This window comes from Chenopodium quinoa, unplaced genomic scaffold (genome assembly GCF_001683475.1).
Source record: "Chenopodium quinoa cultivar QQ74 unplaced genomic scaffold, ASM168347v1, whole genome shotgun sequence".
NCBI lineage: Eukaryota > Viridiplantae > Streptophyta > Magnoliopsida > Caryophyllales > Amaranthaceae > Chenopodium > Chenopodium quinoa.
The window spans coordinates 5,320,632-5,342,123 of record NW_018743292.1 but is presented as its reverse complement, the minus strand read 5'-3'; the positions used below and the strand labels follow the sequence as shown (position 1 = coordinate 5,342,123).

At 32.0% G+C, this 21,492-nt stretch overlaps 1 protein-coding gene across 2 annotated transcripts; it reads left to right on the top strand.

Moving 5' to 3' along the window:
* Positions 1-9,996: 9,996 nt before the first annotated feature.
* On the top strand, positions 9,997-20,195 carry LOC110736605 (probable LRR receptor-like serine/threonine-protein kinase At5g63710). Of its 2 annotated transcripts, XM_021916867.1 has the most exons (12): positions 9,997-10,037; positions 10,151-11,306; positions 11,850-11,978; positions 16,160-16,292; positions 16,402-16,473; positions 17,385-17,528; positions 17,613-17,678; positions 17,985-18,055; positions 18,135-18,278; positions 18,525-18,866; positions 18,967-19,361; positions 19,556-20,195. In XM_021916867.1, the coding sequence occupies exons 2-12, from the start codon at positions 11,294-11,296 to the stop codon at positions 19,871-19,873; spliced, it is 1,827 nt and encodes a 608-aa protein (XP_021772559.1). In that variant the 5' UTR covers positions 9,997-10,037; positions 10,151-11,293; the 3' UTR covers positions 19,874-20,195. The 2 variants fall into 2 exon arrangements, with proteins under 2 accessions (XP_021772559.1, XP_021772560.1); XM_021916868.1 differs by lacking the exon at positions 16,402-16,473.
* Positions 20,196-21,492: the final 1,297 nt, after the last annotated feature.

Below are 21,492 nucleotides of genomic sequence, written 5' to 3'. Positions count from 1 at the left end.
TTTCCTTATGAAGTTGTAATTTATGGGATTTTATTGAATTTTCTTAAATTGTTTGGTTTTGAGTTTTTGACAATGCATGGGTGGTTTTTGAAATTTATATGAATTTTTATTGACGAAGTAACCAAATAACTATGCAAGTTATAAATTCTCATGATTCTCATTTTCATTTTATGTTGTCAACCATACAAGCCTTTAATCGTTATATTTTCTTCAAGAAACAATGATGATCGAGGTCTTTTTTGGCTATTTGCTATAAAAATAAAATCAAAGTATGTTGATCGAGGTTTTTGTGGCTCTTTGCCATAAAAATAAAACCAAAGTATGTTGATCGAGGTTTTTTTTAGAATAGAGTTAGCATTTTCTAACTGGAGCTGCCTGAGCGCGGGGAAATTATGTCGTTGACTAACCTCCTCACGGCCAAACAAAATTTATTATAATCCTAAACTAACCCCTAAACAAGTCTAGTGGTAAGTTCGGAGTCGAACCACAAGGAACGGTAATGTTGGATTGTTCTCGATCTAATGCTTAAGCTACGCCGAAGTCGGTTTATGGATAGTGGACACTACAACTACACTAACACACATATAAAGATCAAGATATTACAAAGTCTACTAGGGGCAAAGATCCATTTTGAACAATTAACAAGTTAATGGGAATTGATTTGATAATCAATCATGCAAAGAAAGAATTAAAATGGGAATTAATTACTATCAAGAGCAATCTCTCAAATTCCTAGCCTAGATCCCTCATTGACTAGGTGCATAGAAGAAATTTACCCAAAATGCAATCAAATATATAAATTCTAATTCACAATCCCTTGTCAAACTAGAACTAACATGCAATTAAGTTTGCTATCTTGGGAGATCAATCCAATCTAAAACAAACAACATGCCATCATCAATTCAATCAATTTAATCACACAATTATCATCAAATTTATCTCAAATAACTCAATTAATCATAACAAAGCTTCACTCAACACCTAGTAGAAGGAAATCTACTCAAACATGATTAACAAAGCAATTAATAAAGCATAAAGAGAGAAGAGAGTAAGAAATGCTCATTGATATAAAATGGAGATCTTCAAATCATCAAATTCCTCCTTTGATTATCCAAAATCCATGAAAACCATTGTTTCTCTCACTTTCTCTCTCCAAAATTTGAGAGTTTCTCTCTCTAAAAACCTAAAACTGCTGAAAATATGAATTCTCCCCTAAAATGAGCAAAAAATCTATTTATACCCCTTACTAAATTGCCTAGGAAGCTCCGCAAAAAGTCGAGCAGCGTGCAGAGGAGCGGGCACTCCAATTTCGTGCACGGGCGCTCCTAGCTGCAGCAAAATATGGCAGAATCGTTCCAGAAAGTTTAGAGCGGGCGCTCCTCATAGGATGCGCGCCCGCTCCTATCGGACAGGGCAAACCGCTCAGCTTCAAATGAGCATATCTCCCACGTTTTACAACGGAATTGGGCATATGACCTGCCTTTGGAAATCTCTCAAGATAAGCTTTCATCTCCAATTGGAATTGCCCCAAAATGTTTTGTAGATCAAAAGATATAGGCGTTTGAAGTTCGATCATTGAAAATCAAGTGCACATTTCTTCATTACTTGTTCTTTTATGTTTTATATTTCTTCAATTTTGAGCAATGAACTTATCCAAGTGTTCCTAAACATAAGAATAAACCAATAAAGTTTAATCTAATGCCATAAGCAACTAAAATATGCAAGAAAAGCCAAAATTGAGCAATAACGACATTTCACACGCAATCATGACAAATGTAATAAAATGTTATTAAAACCAAGTAAAAAGATATAAAAACTATGAAAAAATAACTAGAAAACTCTTAAAAATAGCGACATAAATGACACTTATCACTGCCCCTATTTATAAGCTATATAAAGTATATATCATCCGGTGGAGAATCTAACATTTTTAAATAGTGGGTTCAATCAACCTGAAACAAGTTATATAAGTATTTATATATTAACAAATTACGTGAAGCTATATATATACATTATATTGACACGTATGCATAATAATGTGTATTGATATAATACACATAATTTTCATATTGTCTTTCTCATGTTTTATAATTCAATAATGTTAAATAAATCATATTAATTCATCTTTTCAATATTTGTAACAAGAATTTTTAAAAGGGTCAATTGACCCCTGTTATGGACTGACTAGACACAACCAATAACAGAGAAGAAAGCTATAGAACCATCTACTTCCTTATCTAACATTACAACTTTACCTAAATGCTAATCCACCAACTTTTCTATTTCTTCAATTTCTTTTTGTTTTTTGCTCCAGCATGAATTGCTTCTCTTTTTCTTTCATTAAAGCAGCTACATCATCTGTATATTTCTTCTCAAACTTTCTCCTTTCAGGCTGAGCATTCAAAATAATGTGCTTCGTAGTAGAAAAAGAAATGCAATCATCCGCACTTTCTTGCGCCAAAAATTTTCTTCTCTATTCATCATATGAAAAGCGATATTGCATCTATAAATCTTCCTATTTTGCTTCTGCAAATTTATAAAATAACACATAAATAAGAACAGTAAAAAATAATTAGTAGAAGTCAAAAAATTTAAGAGAAAAAAAAAAACTTACAAGTTTCAAATCAACAATTCCAGCATCTAATCCATTGTACTATTGCATACAAACTAACGCAAAAACACCACAATCATTACTTTTAGTGGTTGTTCTCCATGAAAAGTGAGGAATATTCCAAGGCAGACCCGTAATAATATCAGTTTTCGGATGACCTTGCTTGCCCAAAAACAAACTAGCAGTTTTAACCTAAAAAAATATAAATATATAAGCATCTAAATGTATAATTTTCTATAAGAGAACTAAAACTATTATTTTCAAAATTCTTACCAATTATTTATCAATTTTGTCGTACCAATCAAAACTCTCACAAAGATCATCACTTCTATTATTTATCCAATCTATACAAGAATGAATTCAAAACCATCAGAGTATAATGATCACGATAACAAATAGGAAAAAAAATCTGCAAAATAAAATAGAAAATGAGTTAAAAACTATTACCATACAAAATAATAATAATAATAATAATAATAATAATAATATGTGAAATTAAAATAATAACTGACTAAAAGAAAATAATATTTAACTAAAAGAAGTTAATACCTTACTATAAAACGATAATATCTGATTAAAAAGAAATAATAGTTGACTAAAACAAACTATTATCTTACTAGAATGAATTATTACCTGAATATAAGAAGCTAATACCTGACTAAAAGAAGCTAATACCTGACTATAATTTGCTAATACCTGACTATAACAAGCTAATACCTGACTATAAAAATATAATACCTGACTAACAGAAGCTAATACTTGACTAAAAGAAGCTAATACCTGACTATAAAAATATATTACCTGAGTGAAAGAAGATAATAGTTGACTATAAAAATATATTACTAGAGTAATAGAAGATAATAGCTGACTAATAGAAACTAATACCTGACTATAATAAGCTAAAACCTGACTATAAAATTCTAATATAACAAATGAAGTTAAAAACTTACCAACTCTGCTTTAGCTATATTGAGCAAAGGAGCAAACTCAACCCATTGCTTTATATAATTGTAAACATCAATAGAATTATGTCTTTTCAGCTTCAACACAAGCTCCTTATTTTTCAAATCTTCCTTAAACTTTTTAAATTGTTCTGGATCATCTTTCAAAGTCTCCAAAACTTTCTCTTGTTCTTTAATGAATTTAACTTCTTCCAGGTACAATTTTCTCATTCTTAAGTATCTCTCAACAGATTCCTACAAAACATAATGAAAAAAAATCATAAATAAAAAAATATTATGTTATATTAATAAAAATTCCAAAAAGAAATATGTAAAGAAAAAGAAAAAACTTACAGAAACTCCAGTATGAAAACAAAATCTTTTGTATTGAAAAATGCCTCTGTCAGTTATTTTTCTTTCTTCATCATTTAGTACATAAGCCCAAGCATCAATAACACCACTATTAACGAACCCAGACAGAAGGACGCAGTGAAGTAAACTCCTCTTTAACCAAAATAATATCAATTTTTAACTTATCATCGCTACCAAACTCACAGACCACATACTCAGTATCTTCATTGTACAGATGTCTGTTACGCTCCTTAATTACCTCATCTGAATCAGTAGGATCTAACTCCTTCTCATCATCATATCTCATATAAAAGAGAAAATCACACATATATCTTTGCTGCTCACCCAAATTTCTCAGATTTAAAGGCTTATTTTCTTGCAAACTCCTAGAGACAAGAACCTGTCGATTTCGAATAGGAATCTTATCAATAGGGGGTTCTACCCAATCAGGATCACCAGCTGTTTCCAAATTAGCTTGCAATGTCAACTGCTTCTTATCTTTTAAATGTTGCAATCTCTCATCCCTTTTTTCAGAATACATATCAGCAAGAATAAAACTGATTTCAGGGGAAACAGGAACATTAGGAGCCTTAGGAGTTTTATCTATATCAATTAACTCAATATGTGTTTTTGGAGTCTGATCTCTAAATACCATAAGATCATCTTAAGACAAATCAGCAAGAGATTCCTTTGCAAGAGATTCCTTTGAACATCTTTATTCCTCAATAAATTTAAAACTTGACTTGTATGTATGTCTAGGCTCAGCTTCTACTTCCTACAAGAAAATAAAAATTTCACATCAAACAAAAGTAATCTAATTCATGACAAAAGTATAGTAATTCTTGACTAAAATAATCTAATTCCTGACTAAAATAAACTAATTTCTGACAAAAATAATCTAATTTCTGACAAAAATAACCTAATTCTTGACAAAAATAAACTAATTCCTGACAAAAATAATCTAATTCCTGACTAAAATATACAAATTCCTGACTAAAAAATTTTAAATCCTAACTAAAATATTTAAATTCCTGACTAAAATATTTAAATTCCTGAACAAAATAATCTATTATCAAACAAAAATATTGTACTAAATAACATAGAAAAATACCTGATGAGCCTGACCAACAGCTACATGATGTTCTTCAGTATCTTTAGATTGAATTAATTCATTAGATTTAGTAGCAACCTAAAAACACACACACACACACACACACACACACACAAACATATAACGGGTACTTGGTGACACGACCCAGTAAAAACGGGTACCCGATAAGCAGGTACCCGGTTTTACCGGGTTGGGTAATGGGCCGCCTGTTTCACTACCCGCATATCTGGGTACCCGCACTTCCGGATATGCGAAAACCCGAGTACCCGATTATGAACACCCCTAATAACAACATCTACTTGTAATCTCTCTCTCTTTTTTTTTTTTTTTTTTTTTTTTTTTTTGGGGGGGGGGGGGAGGGGATAGGGATTGACAACTAGACAAGTATAGAAAAATCTTTCTTTTTTTTTTAACTTCCAACAAATAAATGATATATATATGTATATATATATATAGGTTAATAAAAAAAAGAAATACAAACATAAAGAAAAGATATATTAATTTATATGATATATCAAATTTAAATACATGTATTATTTTAAAAAATTAGTAAAATAAAATACAAATATTAGACCTTAGATTTGTTGTCATCATCCTTAGGATTGATGATATCCTTGTTTTCATTCTCTTTCTCAAAAACTACTAGAGTTACTTTAGGGGAACTTTGTACAGGGGAAATTGTAACTATTGGTGATTCTTCTTGAGATGGTTGAGGAGTAGGAGTAATTAACTGAAACTTAGGAATTGAAAGATCTCTCTTTAAAAAACTCTTCCCTTTTTGCACAATTATTGCCTGATTCTCATTCAAACTAGCTGAATAATAATCATTGAGTCTCTTAGCTTTCTTTGGTGTTCTTTGAGGTGATGTTGAAGTTTCAAATGATCCTGTGACAGGTTCAAAATCAAGAACATCTTCTCCAACAACTGAACCACCAACTGATTGATTCAAACCTTGATCAATATCAGTTTCATCCTCCACGGTGACTTCATTGGCTCCATCTTTATTCTCCTCTCCTATCCCTTCAATCTTAGAATCTACAAGCATATTAGTTTCATCCTCTACATTGACTACATTGCCTTGATCTTTATTCTCTAAATTACCTTCATTGTCTTCAGTTTGGTCTTTTTTATAAGTTAACTTGTTGATCAAGATCGAAAATAACATTATTCACCTATATAAAATCAAGATTAATATCAGATACAAATCTTAAATAAATTTAAGATATAAAATAATAATAAAGATAATAAAACTTACAATATCATCAGGCTTAAGCTTATTATCAAATTGATCCAAATCAGAAGCTAACTTTTTGCTCTGCATAACAACTTCCACTATTTGATCAATTTTTGCAAAGCATTCAGGATTAGAATATATATCATCTTCTCCTTGAGATTGAGACTCTTGTGAAAATGTCCTTGTTTCATCCTTCAAATCAATAGCAAAGTGAATTTGGTTCTCTAATACAATCTTCAAGTCACGACCAAATTTCATCATTTTCTTCTTCACAGACTAGTAAAAAATAGAACAAAAAGTGAATAAGTAACATATAATAAAATAAAACTATGTTAATATTTGACCAAAGTAAAAAAGATTGTAATATCTTATAAAAAATATCTAATTCCTAACAATTATAATCTAATTCCTGACAAAAATATTCTAATTCCTGATAAAAATAAACTAATTCCTGACAAAAATAACCTAATTCCTAACTGACATAATACAAATCCGGACTGAAATAATCTAATTCCTGACTGAAATATTCTAATTCCTGACTGAAATAATCTTATTCCTGACTGATATAATTTAATTCTCGACAAAAATAACTTAATTCCTGACCAAAGTAATCTAATTCCTGACCAAAATTAATCTAATTCCTGACCAAAGTAAAAAAGATTGTAATATATGATAAAAAAGATCTAATTCCTGACAATTATAATCAAATTCTTGGTAAAAATAAACTAATTCCTGACAAAACAATCTAATTCCTAACTGACATAATATAAATCCTGACTGAAATAATCTAATTCCTGACTAAAATATTCTAATTCCTAACTGACATAATATAAATCCTGACTGAAATAATCTAATTCCTGACTAAAATATTCTAATTTCTGACTGAAATATTCTAATTCCTGACAAAAATAATCTAATTTCTGACTGAAATAATCTTATTCTCGACTGATATAATTTAATTCCTGACAAAAATAACTTAATTCCTGACCAAAATAATCTAATTCCTAACTGAAATAATATATTTCTTGACTAAATTAATCTATTATCAAACAAAAAATTTAAAATCTGAGTAATAAACTTAAATTAATCAAAAGAAAAGATTTTAAACTTACATCAATAATATCCATCTTGTCAATTTCATCATCAGTTGGAAAATCTTGAGGAATCCTGTACATAACATATCTAGCTTTTTCATCTTCAACTTTGAAACTAAGGCTAGCAGGCTGTACAGCAGGACCTTCCTTCTTTAAATCCAAATCTTCTTCATCACTCTCTTCAAGCTTAAACTCCATGCTCTCAAGCTGAAAGCTTTTAAAACAACCTCATCACTTTTACCAGCATACTGTTTTGGAACTTCAAAAGTACCATAGTCCATATTTTCTGGAACAACCTTAATCCTTTCATTCAGACTTTCACAAGTCCAATTCATTATAAATGGCTTCCTATCTAAGGTGGTCCCAAAATCAAACTCTTGCAAAAAGGCAATAACAAAAGCAACAAGACAACTATTTATTTGTTTTGATGTAGCTTTCCTTCCCTCATCTGCCTTCCTCTTAAGAGCAAAAGCTTGAAATTCTGATATTGATTCACATAGAGAATCCATCACATAACCAGCCCAGTTGTAAGTCTTTATAAAACGAACATCTTCCAAAGACTTAATAATGTTAAAGTTTGAAGACTTATCACCCATTGGAACCAAAAAATGTGATACAACAAAAAGAACAAAAAGTCTCTTGAATTGATAACCCCCATCTCTATATTTCTGAAACAACTCAAAATAAGTGTTAAAATTGACATGTCTTTTTTTTAGTCTCTCCAGTTTTCCTTTTCTTACTTTCACCAACTTTTTCAGATTCAACAACATTCTAAACCCAAAAATTGCCTCCACTCTGACTTCAAAGCATCATCAGGATTAAATCCTTTCTTAATTTTGGATATTTCTTTCACAGGTTTATCAGTATAAGGAATACCTAACACATCAGCAATATCACAACTATGTATATGAATGGCAAGTTCCTTTTTACCAACAATCAGATTTCTAGCCTTAGGATTATAATGGGTAACTACATAGTTGTATAATTGATGGCTAATGTTATCCTTCAAATTAAGATGCAACAAACCGCCAAAACCAATCTGTATAACTGCCTTCTTTTGCTGCTCACTAAGATCTTCTAGAATTTGACAAAGTTGATTACAAGTAGATTTAGTACCAACTGTTATGTTTGTAATATCATCTTCAGTAATAGCACTGAAAAATTGAAAAGTAAAAGTAACATTAAAATCATAACTTAGAGAGATATTATATAATTCTTGACAAACATATTCTATTATCAAACTAAAATAATCTAATTCCAGACAAGGATAATCTAATTCCTGATAGCAATAATATAATACCTGACAAAATTAATGTAAACCCTGACAAAAATAATCTATTATCAAACAAAAACAATGTAATATCACACAATATGAAGTATATATCATCCGGTGGCGAATCTAGGATTTTTAAATAGTGGGTTCAATCAACATGAAACAAATTATACAAGTATTTATATATTAACAAACTATACATATATACATTATATTGACACGTATGTATAATAATGTGTATTGATATAATACTCATAATTTTCATATTGTCTTTCTCATGTTTTATAATTCAATTATGTTAAATAAATCATTATTAATTCATCTTTTCAATATTTGTAACAAGAATTTTTAAAAGGGTCAATTGACCCCTGTTATGGATTGACCAGACACAACCAATAACAGAGAAGAAAGCTATAGAATGGTAAAATAGAGAAGAAAGAATAAGGCTTTAATTGACATAAATAACGGTTAACACAATCGATAGGTTTAGCCTATCAAGCTCTATAATGAGTTTAGCTCTCAACTCTCTAACGAGTGACTCCAAAATTCTGCCTACCTTCTTCCTTCTACCTTCCCTCTATTTATACTAAAACCTAATAATAATACTAGACTTCCGAAAGTACCCCTCCTAAAGCCAATCTATTAAAACCCCATTACCTTGAACTTAGATCCGCCCCTAATATCACCAAGTGGCATTCTTGCAATATTATTCACTTTTTTATGTTTTTTTTTTAATCAAAATCTCAGATTCCCCGTTACCACTACCATCTTCGTCTTCCCGTTTTCATATCAGCCACCACCACATCATATCAAACACCATCTCTCCGCGTGTCTTTGCGCCGATAAACCACCAACGCATATCCTATTCTTTTTCCCGTTTTCCTCTTCTTGTTCTTCTTACCGTTGAGGTAATGAAAAGACCCTATCAACAAAGAGTGTAAATTAAGGCCATACTAATTGATAATCTAGGGAAATCATCTACTTCACGATGACATCTAATTAATAATCGCTTTGGCTATGAGATTGTGATGGAGAACGGAGGATACAAAAAAAAAAAAAGATGAAATTACAAAGATGTCCCCAACTAAATAATTAAGATGACCAACATACCCTTGATTTACACACAAAGTTTATACTCGTAGAACGTGTTTTCTGTGCGGCCGGCCACTCCGTATGGCCGACTGACACGCACCAAAACACTGACCGGGTAATCCTTGACCTATTAACCCCTGATCGACCGAGTAACCACTGATCGAATAACCTTTGACTCCTCTGACCGATCGAGTAACCCTTGACCAAGTAATCTTTGACCAAATTATTGAAATAACCCATGTCACACGGGCACACGGTACATCTGAAACTTTGTGTAATTATTATTGCTGTGCAGCTCTGCTCTATTGAAATCCGTTGGCACTTCCTCTGGTCAGTTACATGGACTTATTAACTTCTATTTCTTCTTTTCTCAACTCTGATTTTATACTTGTTCATCAACCCACATAAAAGAGCTAACAGTCAACTTTGTTTTACATTTGCAGAGTAATTTCATAAACATATTTCCCAGAAATCCAGATTACAGTGTAAACCCACAAAATCAGTGCAGATTGTTTCGACTCCCACAATAGTTCGGACACCAAATGGGACTCAGCTAAGTTGGCACTATTTTTATCTAAAGATTTGATCCTATTGTTATATAAATCCAATAATCCATGTGGGTATAGAATAAATGTTTTATCGTTATAATCTTGGTGATGTTTGAAGCATGCCCAGATATTCAGTTTTGGAATTTAGCTAGAAAATGGCTGTTGATTTGGTATGCCCACCACCTGTTTGATCTTATTCCTCAGTGAATCTTCATACATTTGCTCAATTGCCATGAAATAATAAATCAACTAATGGTGTTGCTGGAAATCCAGTAAAGGAGTATGTATGATTATGGGGAAATACGTCTACGTTAATATTCGATATTAATCAATCTCAAATACATGAACAATAAAACTTAAATAGATAGTGGTTTTGAGTTTGTTGGTTTTTGTTTATCTGTGATATTCATGAGATTGATCAGTATCGGATATTATCTTAGACTTTCCTCATGTCTCGTATGATCACATCAAGTTATCAACAAGGTGAAGCTTGTTTTTGCTTAAATGTTCTTGTGGTGATCACAGCATCATCATCAGTGCTAAAACTTTTTAAAGGCAAAACTTTTATATAGAGGGAAAAAAGAAGATGTGTAAAGAAGAAGCTCAATTAAAATGCACTAGCTAAGGAATTGAATAAGACTAGTACTAATAAATAAATTAAAAGTAAAGAGAGCATTTTTTATGAGTGGGTTTCATATTCATATTCTTGGCCACCAATAACTCAATTAGTCTTCTAGTGAGTGAGTGCTGCCATATCATATGCCTTTGTGATTTCTTTCTCTCTTTATTAGGGTGACTTTACAGTCTCCTAGATTGGTACATAACACAAACACTTGCCTAATTTAATCTTTTTCATACAAACTTTTGTTTAAATAAAAGATTTCTTGCTTTGATTTTGGTATGATATGTGGGTCCCTTGCACTATCCCATAATCATTTTTTCATCATCATCATCATTCTCTTATAGTCATATTCACTTATTGTTGATCATGGTTGCCTATTTCTGCTTCTGTTTTTTTGGTGAGAGGTTTCAAGAGTCATGGCTGGACCAAGTAAGTTAATCCTTTTTTCTATTACGTTATAATCATATGTTTTGTCTACGTCATTGCCCTTTGTAGCTCGTTGTATACCAACAAATCTATATGTTTCTTCAGAATTTTGTTGTACTTGGGCCTCTGACTCATACTGTAATAGTGGGTTCTGCTTGTTCTGGGAAGATATCAGTGTGTTTATTATAGTGTCTGTCTTTCAATTCATTAAACAGTTGTATTTTATGTAGTCCCCCCAAACTTCAACTAATTGCTATATATAGAAGAAGATATTTATGCACTTTTTCTACTTTGGACAAGTTGCCTTATGCTGATCAAACTGTTATTAAATTGCAGTTCTAGTAGCAGACAAGAATATAGTCTTAACATTTGTTCATAATTCTTTTAGTTTAATATATATCTCATCTATGTATGCTCCTGTTCTATAACTGATAGTGTAGTTCCGCATAATAGCTGTTTGAGTCTTTTGTTGGTGGTATAAATGATTCCACCTTGTACTCTCTGGCCTACTGAACTTGAAGAAACTCTGTTTGATTGTTTTTTCAGACAAACGAGGGAGTTGTAGATTCAATATACATGTCTCTAAGCACATTTTGACAACGATTGTACTTAACTGGTTCTTCTTCGTTTTGCTGCTAAGAAATGGTTCTCCAACTTCAGCTCCTGATATTGAAGGTATGTGTCTACAACTTTTCCTTGTATTTATTCTATGTGCAACTTGGGGATTGAGAATAGTCGTATTATTGGCTTCTTCACTAAACCATTCAAAGAATATTTGGAGCTATCAATTTATTGCTCCATAAGACCAGAAAAATTTGACAATCATTACCGGTAATAATCTTTGGTATTAATCGTTTCCCCACATCAACGAAAAATGCACTTGTTTACTAAGTCTATGCCCCTTGTTTGTCTGAACTTTAGAAACAGTAAGTCAGTAACACATCTTTAAAAAGTTAACTAAAATCCTTTTTCTCAAACCAGCTTTTTTTTGTAAGATTCCATATTGACTGCTTAGTGATCCTTTATATTTCAGTGGTTGACAAGTTGGCAATACAGATCACTATCCTCTTGTATATTGTTATTGCTTATTTAGTTATGTGTCTTCCTATTACTCACCAAATGGAAAAGGTATGCTTAAAGATAGGAGGAATTCATTCTCTATGATATGCTGCTTCAAAATCCTTTGGATACTGTTCATTGTCAATAACTAATTTTACTATAATTAAGTTATTTAGATGAAAAAACTAAGCAAGGTGAATTTTAGTATGGAACATGCTTGTACTTTTTGCAGAATTATAAGAAACTTAAAGCAAGTAGAAAAATGATGGATGCAAGAGAGACATTACCAGGAAACCTCCTAGATATAAGATAGAAGGTGAAAAACCTCGATAGGGGGTTTTGATTTACAAAACTCACTAGGCTAACAACTCTATTACAATTTATAACACTATGTTTGGATAGTGAGATATAGAGGGAAAAAGAAAAGAACAGAAAAGAAGGGATGCATCATCCTTTGTTTGGATAACCAGGGGAGGGAATTGGAAGGATCCATTTTCCTTCCTCTTTTAATAAACCAAATCCCTCAAATTATTGGAGAAATATGGAAGGAAATTGGAAAGTCACCTTCTCCCTCCCCTCATCTCCCTTCCCCTTCCCTCTTTTTCCTTCCCCACCTTTTTCCTTCACTATTTTTATCCAAACGTAGTGTAAGTAACTTGAGCCTTTATTGATTTTCTATATCAACTCATGTTTCCAACAACTACTCCCTCTTATATTTGCAGCTAGCGAAGCTTATCATACACATAGGAACTTACTCATATTCTTGCCTATATTCGTCAAACCCTTACAAATTCTCCCTGACAAGAGTTCACTCGAATCCCTGAACAACTGTCAAATCATAAAATCTAATATGTTTAACAGATGAAACCAGTAAGGAACTTAGGGGGTGTTTGGTTTGGCCTTTTGGAATGGATTGGAATGGAGTAAAATCCATTCCAATGTTTGGTTGAGTTCTTTTTTTGCTATGTATTCTCATACTAATGGTATCTAACTACAGTCCAACCCCCTACAATCTCATACCCACCTCCACCCTTAAGATTCTAATTAAATGCTATCAATATCACACCATACAAGTTTGGCAAAGTATGGGGTTCCCAATCCATACCACCATGGTATGGTTTCCCAATCCATTTCATTCCAATGGCACACCCTAAGATTCTAAATCCATTCCAATATGACACCAAACAAGTTCGGCAAAATATGGGGTTCCCTATCCGTACCACCATGGTATGGGTTCTCGATCCATTCCATTCCAATTTGTTGAACCAAACGACCCATTAGAACCCAAAGGAATTGACTAAAAAAGTGTAGAGTAAAGTTATACGCCTTTGGAGTGAATGAAAATGTTTCTTTTATTGTGCTTCAAAGACAAACACACTTGCCCCATAATTTCTATACACAAGTAGCTAGGCATGATCTCCATGAGCTACATAAATGCAAGCAACAATGCAAGACATGCATTGAAGCAAAAAATAAATCATGATCTCATAACTTTTCTCCATTACAACAATGTATTACAAATTAAATGTGCAAAACTTTTTTGTAAAACCAAAAATAAAGATATTAAAATCCTAAGAGCAACTCAAATGGTTGCTATTGGGGAGTTGCTTGCAATTTTTATAACTTTCATGCTAATAACCAAACTAGTGGAGGGCAATTCAGTAACTAGCTTGGCCAAACAAATTAGCTTGTAAATATATTGTTCCTAATCATAAAATAAATGAATTTAACTTTTTTTTAAAAAGAAATTAAATGAAAACTAGCTAACCGATGAGCAAAACTTAGCTAGAAAAATTATAGATAAATAATATGATGCGGAATTCAAAATAAAAGATAAAAGATAAAATAGCTAACCATAGAAATTGATAATTCAAAATAGATTTGACCTCGTATGATGCACAATTTTTTTATATATCATTTTTGTTATTTGTTGTAATCTTTTAACATATTTTATTCTATGCTAATTTTTTTTTTTTTTTTTTTTTACATAAATTTAACATAAATTAGGTAAAAAAAATCTTAGACTACATAGGTTAACTATCTCATTTAAAATTAAAATAAATTGTGAAAATAATATACCATTCATCGGATATTTAGATGAAACTATTAATATCAAAAGATAATTTTTAATTTTTTAAATAATTTAAATCCTAGTATCAAAAGATAAATTTTATTTTTTTGAATAATTGAAATCCTAATCTCAAAAGATAATTTTATTTTTGTAAATAAATTTAATTTTATCATCAAAATATAATATTTAGTTTATTAAATAATTTAAATGCTAAATCAATTCATTGTTTTTTAAATATTTGACGATTAAATTTGAATTCTTAAATCGCATTTGTTACTTTTTCTTAGGTAACGATTGATAATTCTAAAATAAAACATAATAATACCTTTTCTTATGTGGTGTGTCGAATGCTCTAAAATAATACCTGCTTTATTTATATATATATATATATTTTTTGAATAAAAGATTTTTACCATTCAAAACTAAAAATAGATATTTTGTAAAAAGTCTTATCTTAACATATTAACCCACTATAAATAATTCAAGTAACTACTCGTAAATAAAAAAATAAATAAATAAATAAATAAACCGAAAATAAGCTATCTTTTTTTTTAAAGAAAATTGGATTCCATTCTAAAAAATTATCTTTTATGAAACAAAACCTAAAAAGATAATTACCATTAGTCAAACTAACTCAGTAAACACATATAATTCAATCAATACTAACGTGGAAAATTAACCCGTGTTCCTCTTAGACAAGGAATTCTAAAAAATAACCGTGTTCCATTCTGGAAATAGTTCCTTGTGCTTATTGTAAACCAATTTTCTTGTCCAAATTATTTACTTATAAAAATATATGCTCTCTGTTTTTTAAGTATCTCAATTTGACTTTTGCACTATCTACATATACCATTTTGACCAATATATTAGGCTTTATCCATAAAATTAAATATTTAAGCTTCCTCTTTTTTTATTTAATTGACGCGTTCAATTTTGGTATAAAGAGAGGAGAGAGAATGATAAAGCAAGTGGGGTAGACTAGTTAATGCAAGGTAGAAAACTTACCCAAAAAAGAAACGTGTCAACTAAATATAAACTTCCTAAAAAGGAATACGTGTCAACTAAAAAAAACAGAGGTAAGTATGTATGAGTAATTGTTAGAATTGTCCCTAACTTTTTATAACTTATACGTATTGATAAACTAAAATATTATAATAGCAAATGTACTTCAAACTTTGGCACTTAAATAGCTAGTTATCTGCGTGCTCCTCTTAAAAGCTTCTATTGACCATTGTCAATGTTATTACTCTCAAAATTTGCATATAAATGCTATAATATTTGTACAATTCGCATTATTCGATGTATAGGAATAATTCTCAAATAATGATTTAAAACATACTCAATATTTTTTATGGCAATCGTTCATGCACATCTCAACACACAAGTTAGATAATAATCCCTTATACATAATCATCAAAACTTACCATACGATTGTTTATCTGTTTTTTTTTTTTTTTTTCAAATGCTTGACCAGTATAGATTGTATTGGGATTGATCATCATCAACCATTACACTAATTTTAAAATCATAATGATTATATGATCAGCAAAAGTACATGTTTTTTTTTTTTTTTTTTTTTTCTATAATCATCTCAATTCCTTGTGTTTCAAGTGTTATTTATCATTATCGGTACGACATTATATACTGCAAATTAAATAAAGAGTTGATATTAAAAATTGCTATAATTTTTTTTAATGTTATGTTACTTATTTGTCATATTTTTTAGGTGAAGCTTTGATTGATCTCTTGAAGGTTTTGAATAACTCCAATCATAAGATTACAGATTGGAATGACTTTTATGTAACTCCTTGCTCAGGCTGGTCTCATGTCACTTGCTTGAGTGGACATGTCACATTTTTGTAAGTTTTTAAATACCTTTTATTTAATCGGTAATATAAACCCAAACTTATCGTGTTGTAGCTTTCCATCGGTAACCTATAGAAGTCTGTTTGCTTGATTTTCATGCAGGAGCCTTAGTTCAAATGGATTTTCTGGAACTCTATCCCCTGATATATGTAAACTGAAGTTCTTAGATAGCTTGTAAGGGAATTTTGCTCATTTTATATCTCTATTTACATTCAAATTAATCTACTATTGTCGATCAAATTTATCATTTACACAACTTACACCAATAAAATCATGTCCGTAACCAATATTTATAGTTGAAGAATGAGGTTGAAAGAAATGGTTAGAAGATCCTAGAACTCCCTTCATCATTCTTGTAGCCATAATATTCTAGAATTTTCATGAACCATATCTTCTAGTTACTTTCAATTTCAAGAATGATCCTAGAACTCCCTTCATCATTTTTATAGCCATAATATTCTAGAATTTTTATGAACCATATCTCCTAGTTACTTTCAATTTCAAGAATTCTCTAGAGTGTTATGGCTATAAGTTGGTAGAAAAATCTAGATAAGTCATAAGTAAGTACTAAACTTGCTTGATTTTTCTGTAACCTTCTAGAATACGCACAAATACTCCACCATGACAATAGCCCCAAAAAATATTTGGGCCACACCCAACAAGAGTAATTTAAAAGAGACTTTTATTTTAGAAATAGTGTCAAGATTCTAAATGTGAAGAACAAAAGGAACAGAGGGAGTATTAGACAGTAGCATTTCCACGATTAAATTCATCTTGAATTTAATTCTTAATATACTACGAAGGTTGAGACTTTGAGGACCGACACAACAAAAACTTGTAATGACTTTATCAGATTGGCTATGTGTACTTACTTTGTTCTGTGTTGCTTCCTGGGCCTTGGTTGTATGATGGATTCTGTTTTCTGTTTTCTGTTTTCCCTTAATTACTTATGTTTGGTCCTAACACTTTTATATTTATCCTGTCGACTGCTTTTTCCCAACTGTTTTAACGACAATACAGTGGTTCATGATTGCATGAACGGATGCTGGACATTGTTTCTCATATAATAGCGTTTGCCTCTACAGGGAGTTGCAGGATAATAGCCTGTCAGGTGAATTACCTGGTTGTTTGAGCAGCTTGATGAACTTGCAGACTCTGGATCTCTCCCACAATAGGTTTTCTGGTACTATACCAAGTAGCTGGGCACAGCTCAAGAATCTTAAGCATCTGTAATCCCCGGCTCATTTTTTTAATTATAACTGCTCTTCTTATAGCCTATAAGACAAACTTCCTCACTGTTGGCTTTCTGACAGGGATCTTTCAGAAAATGATTTAAGTGGCACAATCCCATTGCAACTCTATTCAGCTCGAACATTCAAGTAAATACTTAGATGAAATATAGAGAGATGAGTATTTATTTGTTTATTCAATTTGTTAATTCTTTTCAGCAGTTTGACACTAAGAAACTATTGAGTCTGAATTCTGTAGGCAGCTAATTGCTCCCATTTTTAACATCTGTCACTGCCTGAGGAATTCTCTTATTTTTCAAGTTTCTTCTTTCTCCAGTTCTTTCAGGAATTTGTTGTACTTTAAGGCACGTTGCATGGGTGTTATTATTCTAGGTTTGGGCTACTCAGAGCTAAATGCTCTACACCAAGTCACTAACTTCCATTCTATATATTCAGCTTTACAGGAACGAACCTTGAATGTGGTACCAGATTTCAGAAACCTTGTGATTCAGGCTCTTCTCTAAAAGGTATAATCTTGTAAGCAAGCATTCGTTCCCTTATAGTTGCTTGTTTATGCATGTATCTAACGTTAGTATGTATCTCCAGTTGCAACCAGAAAATCAAAAGTTGAACTTGTCATGATTGCTGCTAGCTGTGGTGCATTCTTCCTTTTGTTATTGGGGGCGGCCTTCACATATCGACGACAGCAACATCTTAAATTCAAAAATGAAGTATTTGTAGATGTTGCAGGTATATCACTCTACTTTTCCATATGCTATCATGCATCAATCTGATATTCTTCCATGTATCCTTAGCCGCCTTCATTAATCCAAATCTCTGAATGTATGTTATATGGGCTTAATGACTGGAAAACAATTGTCATTATAAACTTTAGCAGCCTATAAATTTAAGTTCGCCATTCCTTGGTTGATAAGGGCTATGCCTCTTCTGCTTGAATGTAATATTAAGATAATTATCTCTTTCTATAACTTCTAGGTGAAGATGAGGGTAAATTCTCCTTTGGCCAAGTGAAAAGGTTTTCATGGCGCGAGATTCAAATTGCATCCGACAATTTTAATGAAAGTAACATCATTGGCCAAGGAGGCTTTGGGAAGGTTTACAAAGGCAAATTGATGGATAACACTCAGGTGGCTGTGAAACGCCTTACAGACTATCATAATCCAGGTGGAGAGGCTGCATTTCTGAGGGAGGTCCAGTTAATAAGTGTTGCTGTTCATAAGAATCTCTTGCGGTTGATTGGATTTTGTACAACAGCATCGGAGAGAATCCTTGTTTACCCATACATGAAAAATCTCAGTGTTGCTTATCGATTAAGAGGTGGTAATCTTTTTCTGCAAGTACTATGTTCTTTACTGTTTGTTTATTATTTCCGGCTTTACTTTAAAGCTTAAATGAAAATATTTTTTTTTCCTGGTAGACTTGAAGCCCGGTGAGGAAGGCTTAGATTGGCCAAGGAGAAAAAAGATAGCTTTTGGGACAGCTCATGGCCTGGAATATCTGCATGAGCATTGCAATCCTAAGATCATTCACCGTGACCTCAAGGCTGCAAATATTCTTTTAGATGATAATTTTGAAGCCGTACTTGGGGATTTTGGGCTTGCTAAATTAGTGGATGCAAAACTAACTCATGTTACTACTCAAGTACGAGGAACTATGGGTCACATTGCTCCTGAATATCTATCCACCGGGAAATCCTCAGAAAAGACCGATGTATTTGGATATGGTATAACCCTTTTAGAACTCATGACAGGCCAGCGTGCCATAGACTTATCCCGCCTTGAAGAAGAAGAAGATGTGATATTGGTTGATCATGTAAGTTCTTTTCCTTGTTTACTTTTTGGGAACACTCTGATCCCAGATATGATCATTGCCAATGACGATGGGTTGACAGCTTTCTGTTAAATTTTTTTTCTTGCCCTTGTCTGAATTCCATAGCTGTATTTCTTTTCTTAAACAATAAATGTTCAGTCTATAACTCGTAATTGGTTTGGTCAAATGCTCTTTAGATCAAGAAGTTATTAAGGGAAAAGAGGCTCCATGATATAGTGGACAGCAACTTGACAGCCTATGATCCTAATGAAGTTGAAAGGATAGTCAAGGTAGCATTGCTCTGCACTCAAAATGCACCAGAGGATCGTCCGAGGATGGCAGAAGTGGTGAAGATGTTGCAAGGAGTAGGCTTAGATGAGAGGTGGGCCGAGTGGGAGATGCTTGAAGAAGTGAGAAGTCAAGAGTTGCAGTTAACTCTCATGAAGCATCGGCTTGCTTGGATGGGCGAGTCGATGGATGAGCAGGAAGCCATGCAATTATCAGCAGCAAGATAAATATAAGCCCTTGAAATTTCCTGTTGCAGGATTTATAATGATTTTCCAAACTGTATTTTCCTTGATCTTTTTACCACTGAGAAATGCTTAACTAGGCAATAGTACATAGCCATGCTTAATACGTAGTTTTTAGTGTGTAGTGTATGAAATATGCATATAGAAATAGAAACTATAAGTGTGCCATACTACTACTATATGAGTGAAACTTTCACAATTATAGGATAACTAATTATATTGTATTTTGTACAGTATTATTATTCTAAGTTTGTATGAACAATGTATCTTCTTGATACTTTGTAAGAGTTTTCTAGATTGTATGTGGCATGCGTATCTGGATTTTTTTTTCTCTCTTTTGGTGCAAATATTATTTGTCTGAGATCAACTAAATATGTGCTAGCTATTAAAGTCGACTTAATCAGACTTTTTACAAACATTAAAAATGAAACTTAATACACACTGCGGGTTAAAGGGTGTTATTGTAAATCCCAACAAATTATTCAAGTTAAGAATTTTTAAACAAAAACCATTATTAATTTAATACATATGGCAACGTTTTTGGACATTTGAATTTAATATAAATTCTTCATTATATCACTTTAGTTCCTAAGAAATTGAAATCTTAACAACATATTTAGTTAGGGTTAGGGTTTCGTGGGTCCTTGCGCTGGAGGCTAGGCCTAATGTCGCCGTCAAGAGTGTTTCGTGACGGAAACGGTGAAGTTAGGGTTAGGGTTTTGAGGTTCTTTGCTTTTATGGTTTCGGATTTAAGGTCCGAATGGGGCTCTCTGATTTGGTTGTTGATTTTAAGTATGTACATTTTTATTGCTATTCAGAGTTTGCTTTATTTTTTAAAGTCATGTATGGTTTATTAGAGTCTTTCTTGGTTGTTGTCCTGGTTTTCTGGTTGTTTTGGCTATAGTTTATTGGATGGTTGTGTGAGAAGGGAGTTTGGATACCTTGTCAAGGGATTTGGTGTTGTTGTGTTGAGAGAGGTAACTTGGGTTACCGTTGTATGGGGGACGAATGAGAAGTTGGTCATGGCTAGAGTGTGGTGTGTTTTATGGTGGAATGATCATGGTTGTCATTCTGCTCTTTTCATTGGAGTGATCATTGTGATCATTACTCTTGATGTTTTCTATCCGAAGCAGGCGCCCAAACTTTGTTTTGGGGTTTCACGAGTCTTGGCGTTGTTAAAGCTTTCTTGCAAACAAGAACAGGTTAGGAATGATAGGTCACATGTCCATGTGATCGATTTGAAGACCTTACGTGGTGATAAGTTGATCCCACTAGGTTTAGTTAAACTAGCCATGATCAAACAGTTTCGATACTCTGTGCTCTTGTTGGGTTTTGAAGTAGGTATCCGCTCTTTGGCCTATAAAGAGGTCTTGAATTGCAACTTTTCCGGCCAACTCCAGTTATATTACTTGGTTTTTAGTGTTGAAAGTTAGAATGGCTTAAATGTTAAAAGCCATATACTAAGGTTTAAGTTTTATTTCGTATATTGTAAACTCTGATTTTATTAATATCATTTGCTTTTGTAAAAAAAAAAAAAAAAAAAAAAAAAAAAAAAAAAAAAAAAAAAAAAAAAAACATATTTAGTTATGCTAGTGCTGTCTCCA

Excerpts from the sequence above, each read along its gene's own strand:
- LOC110736605 (XM_021916867.1), top strand. Across the intron at positions 16,474-17,384 it reads CTGAAGTTCTTAGATAGCTT|GGAGTTGCAGGATAATAGCC; the intron begins GTAAGGGAATTT and ends TTGCCTCTACAG. Across the intron at positions 18,279-18,524 it reads AGTATTTGTAGATGTTGCAG|GTGAAGATGAGGGTAAATTC; the intron begins GTATATCACTCT and ends TATAACTTCTAG.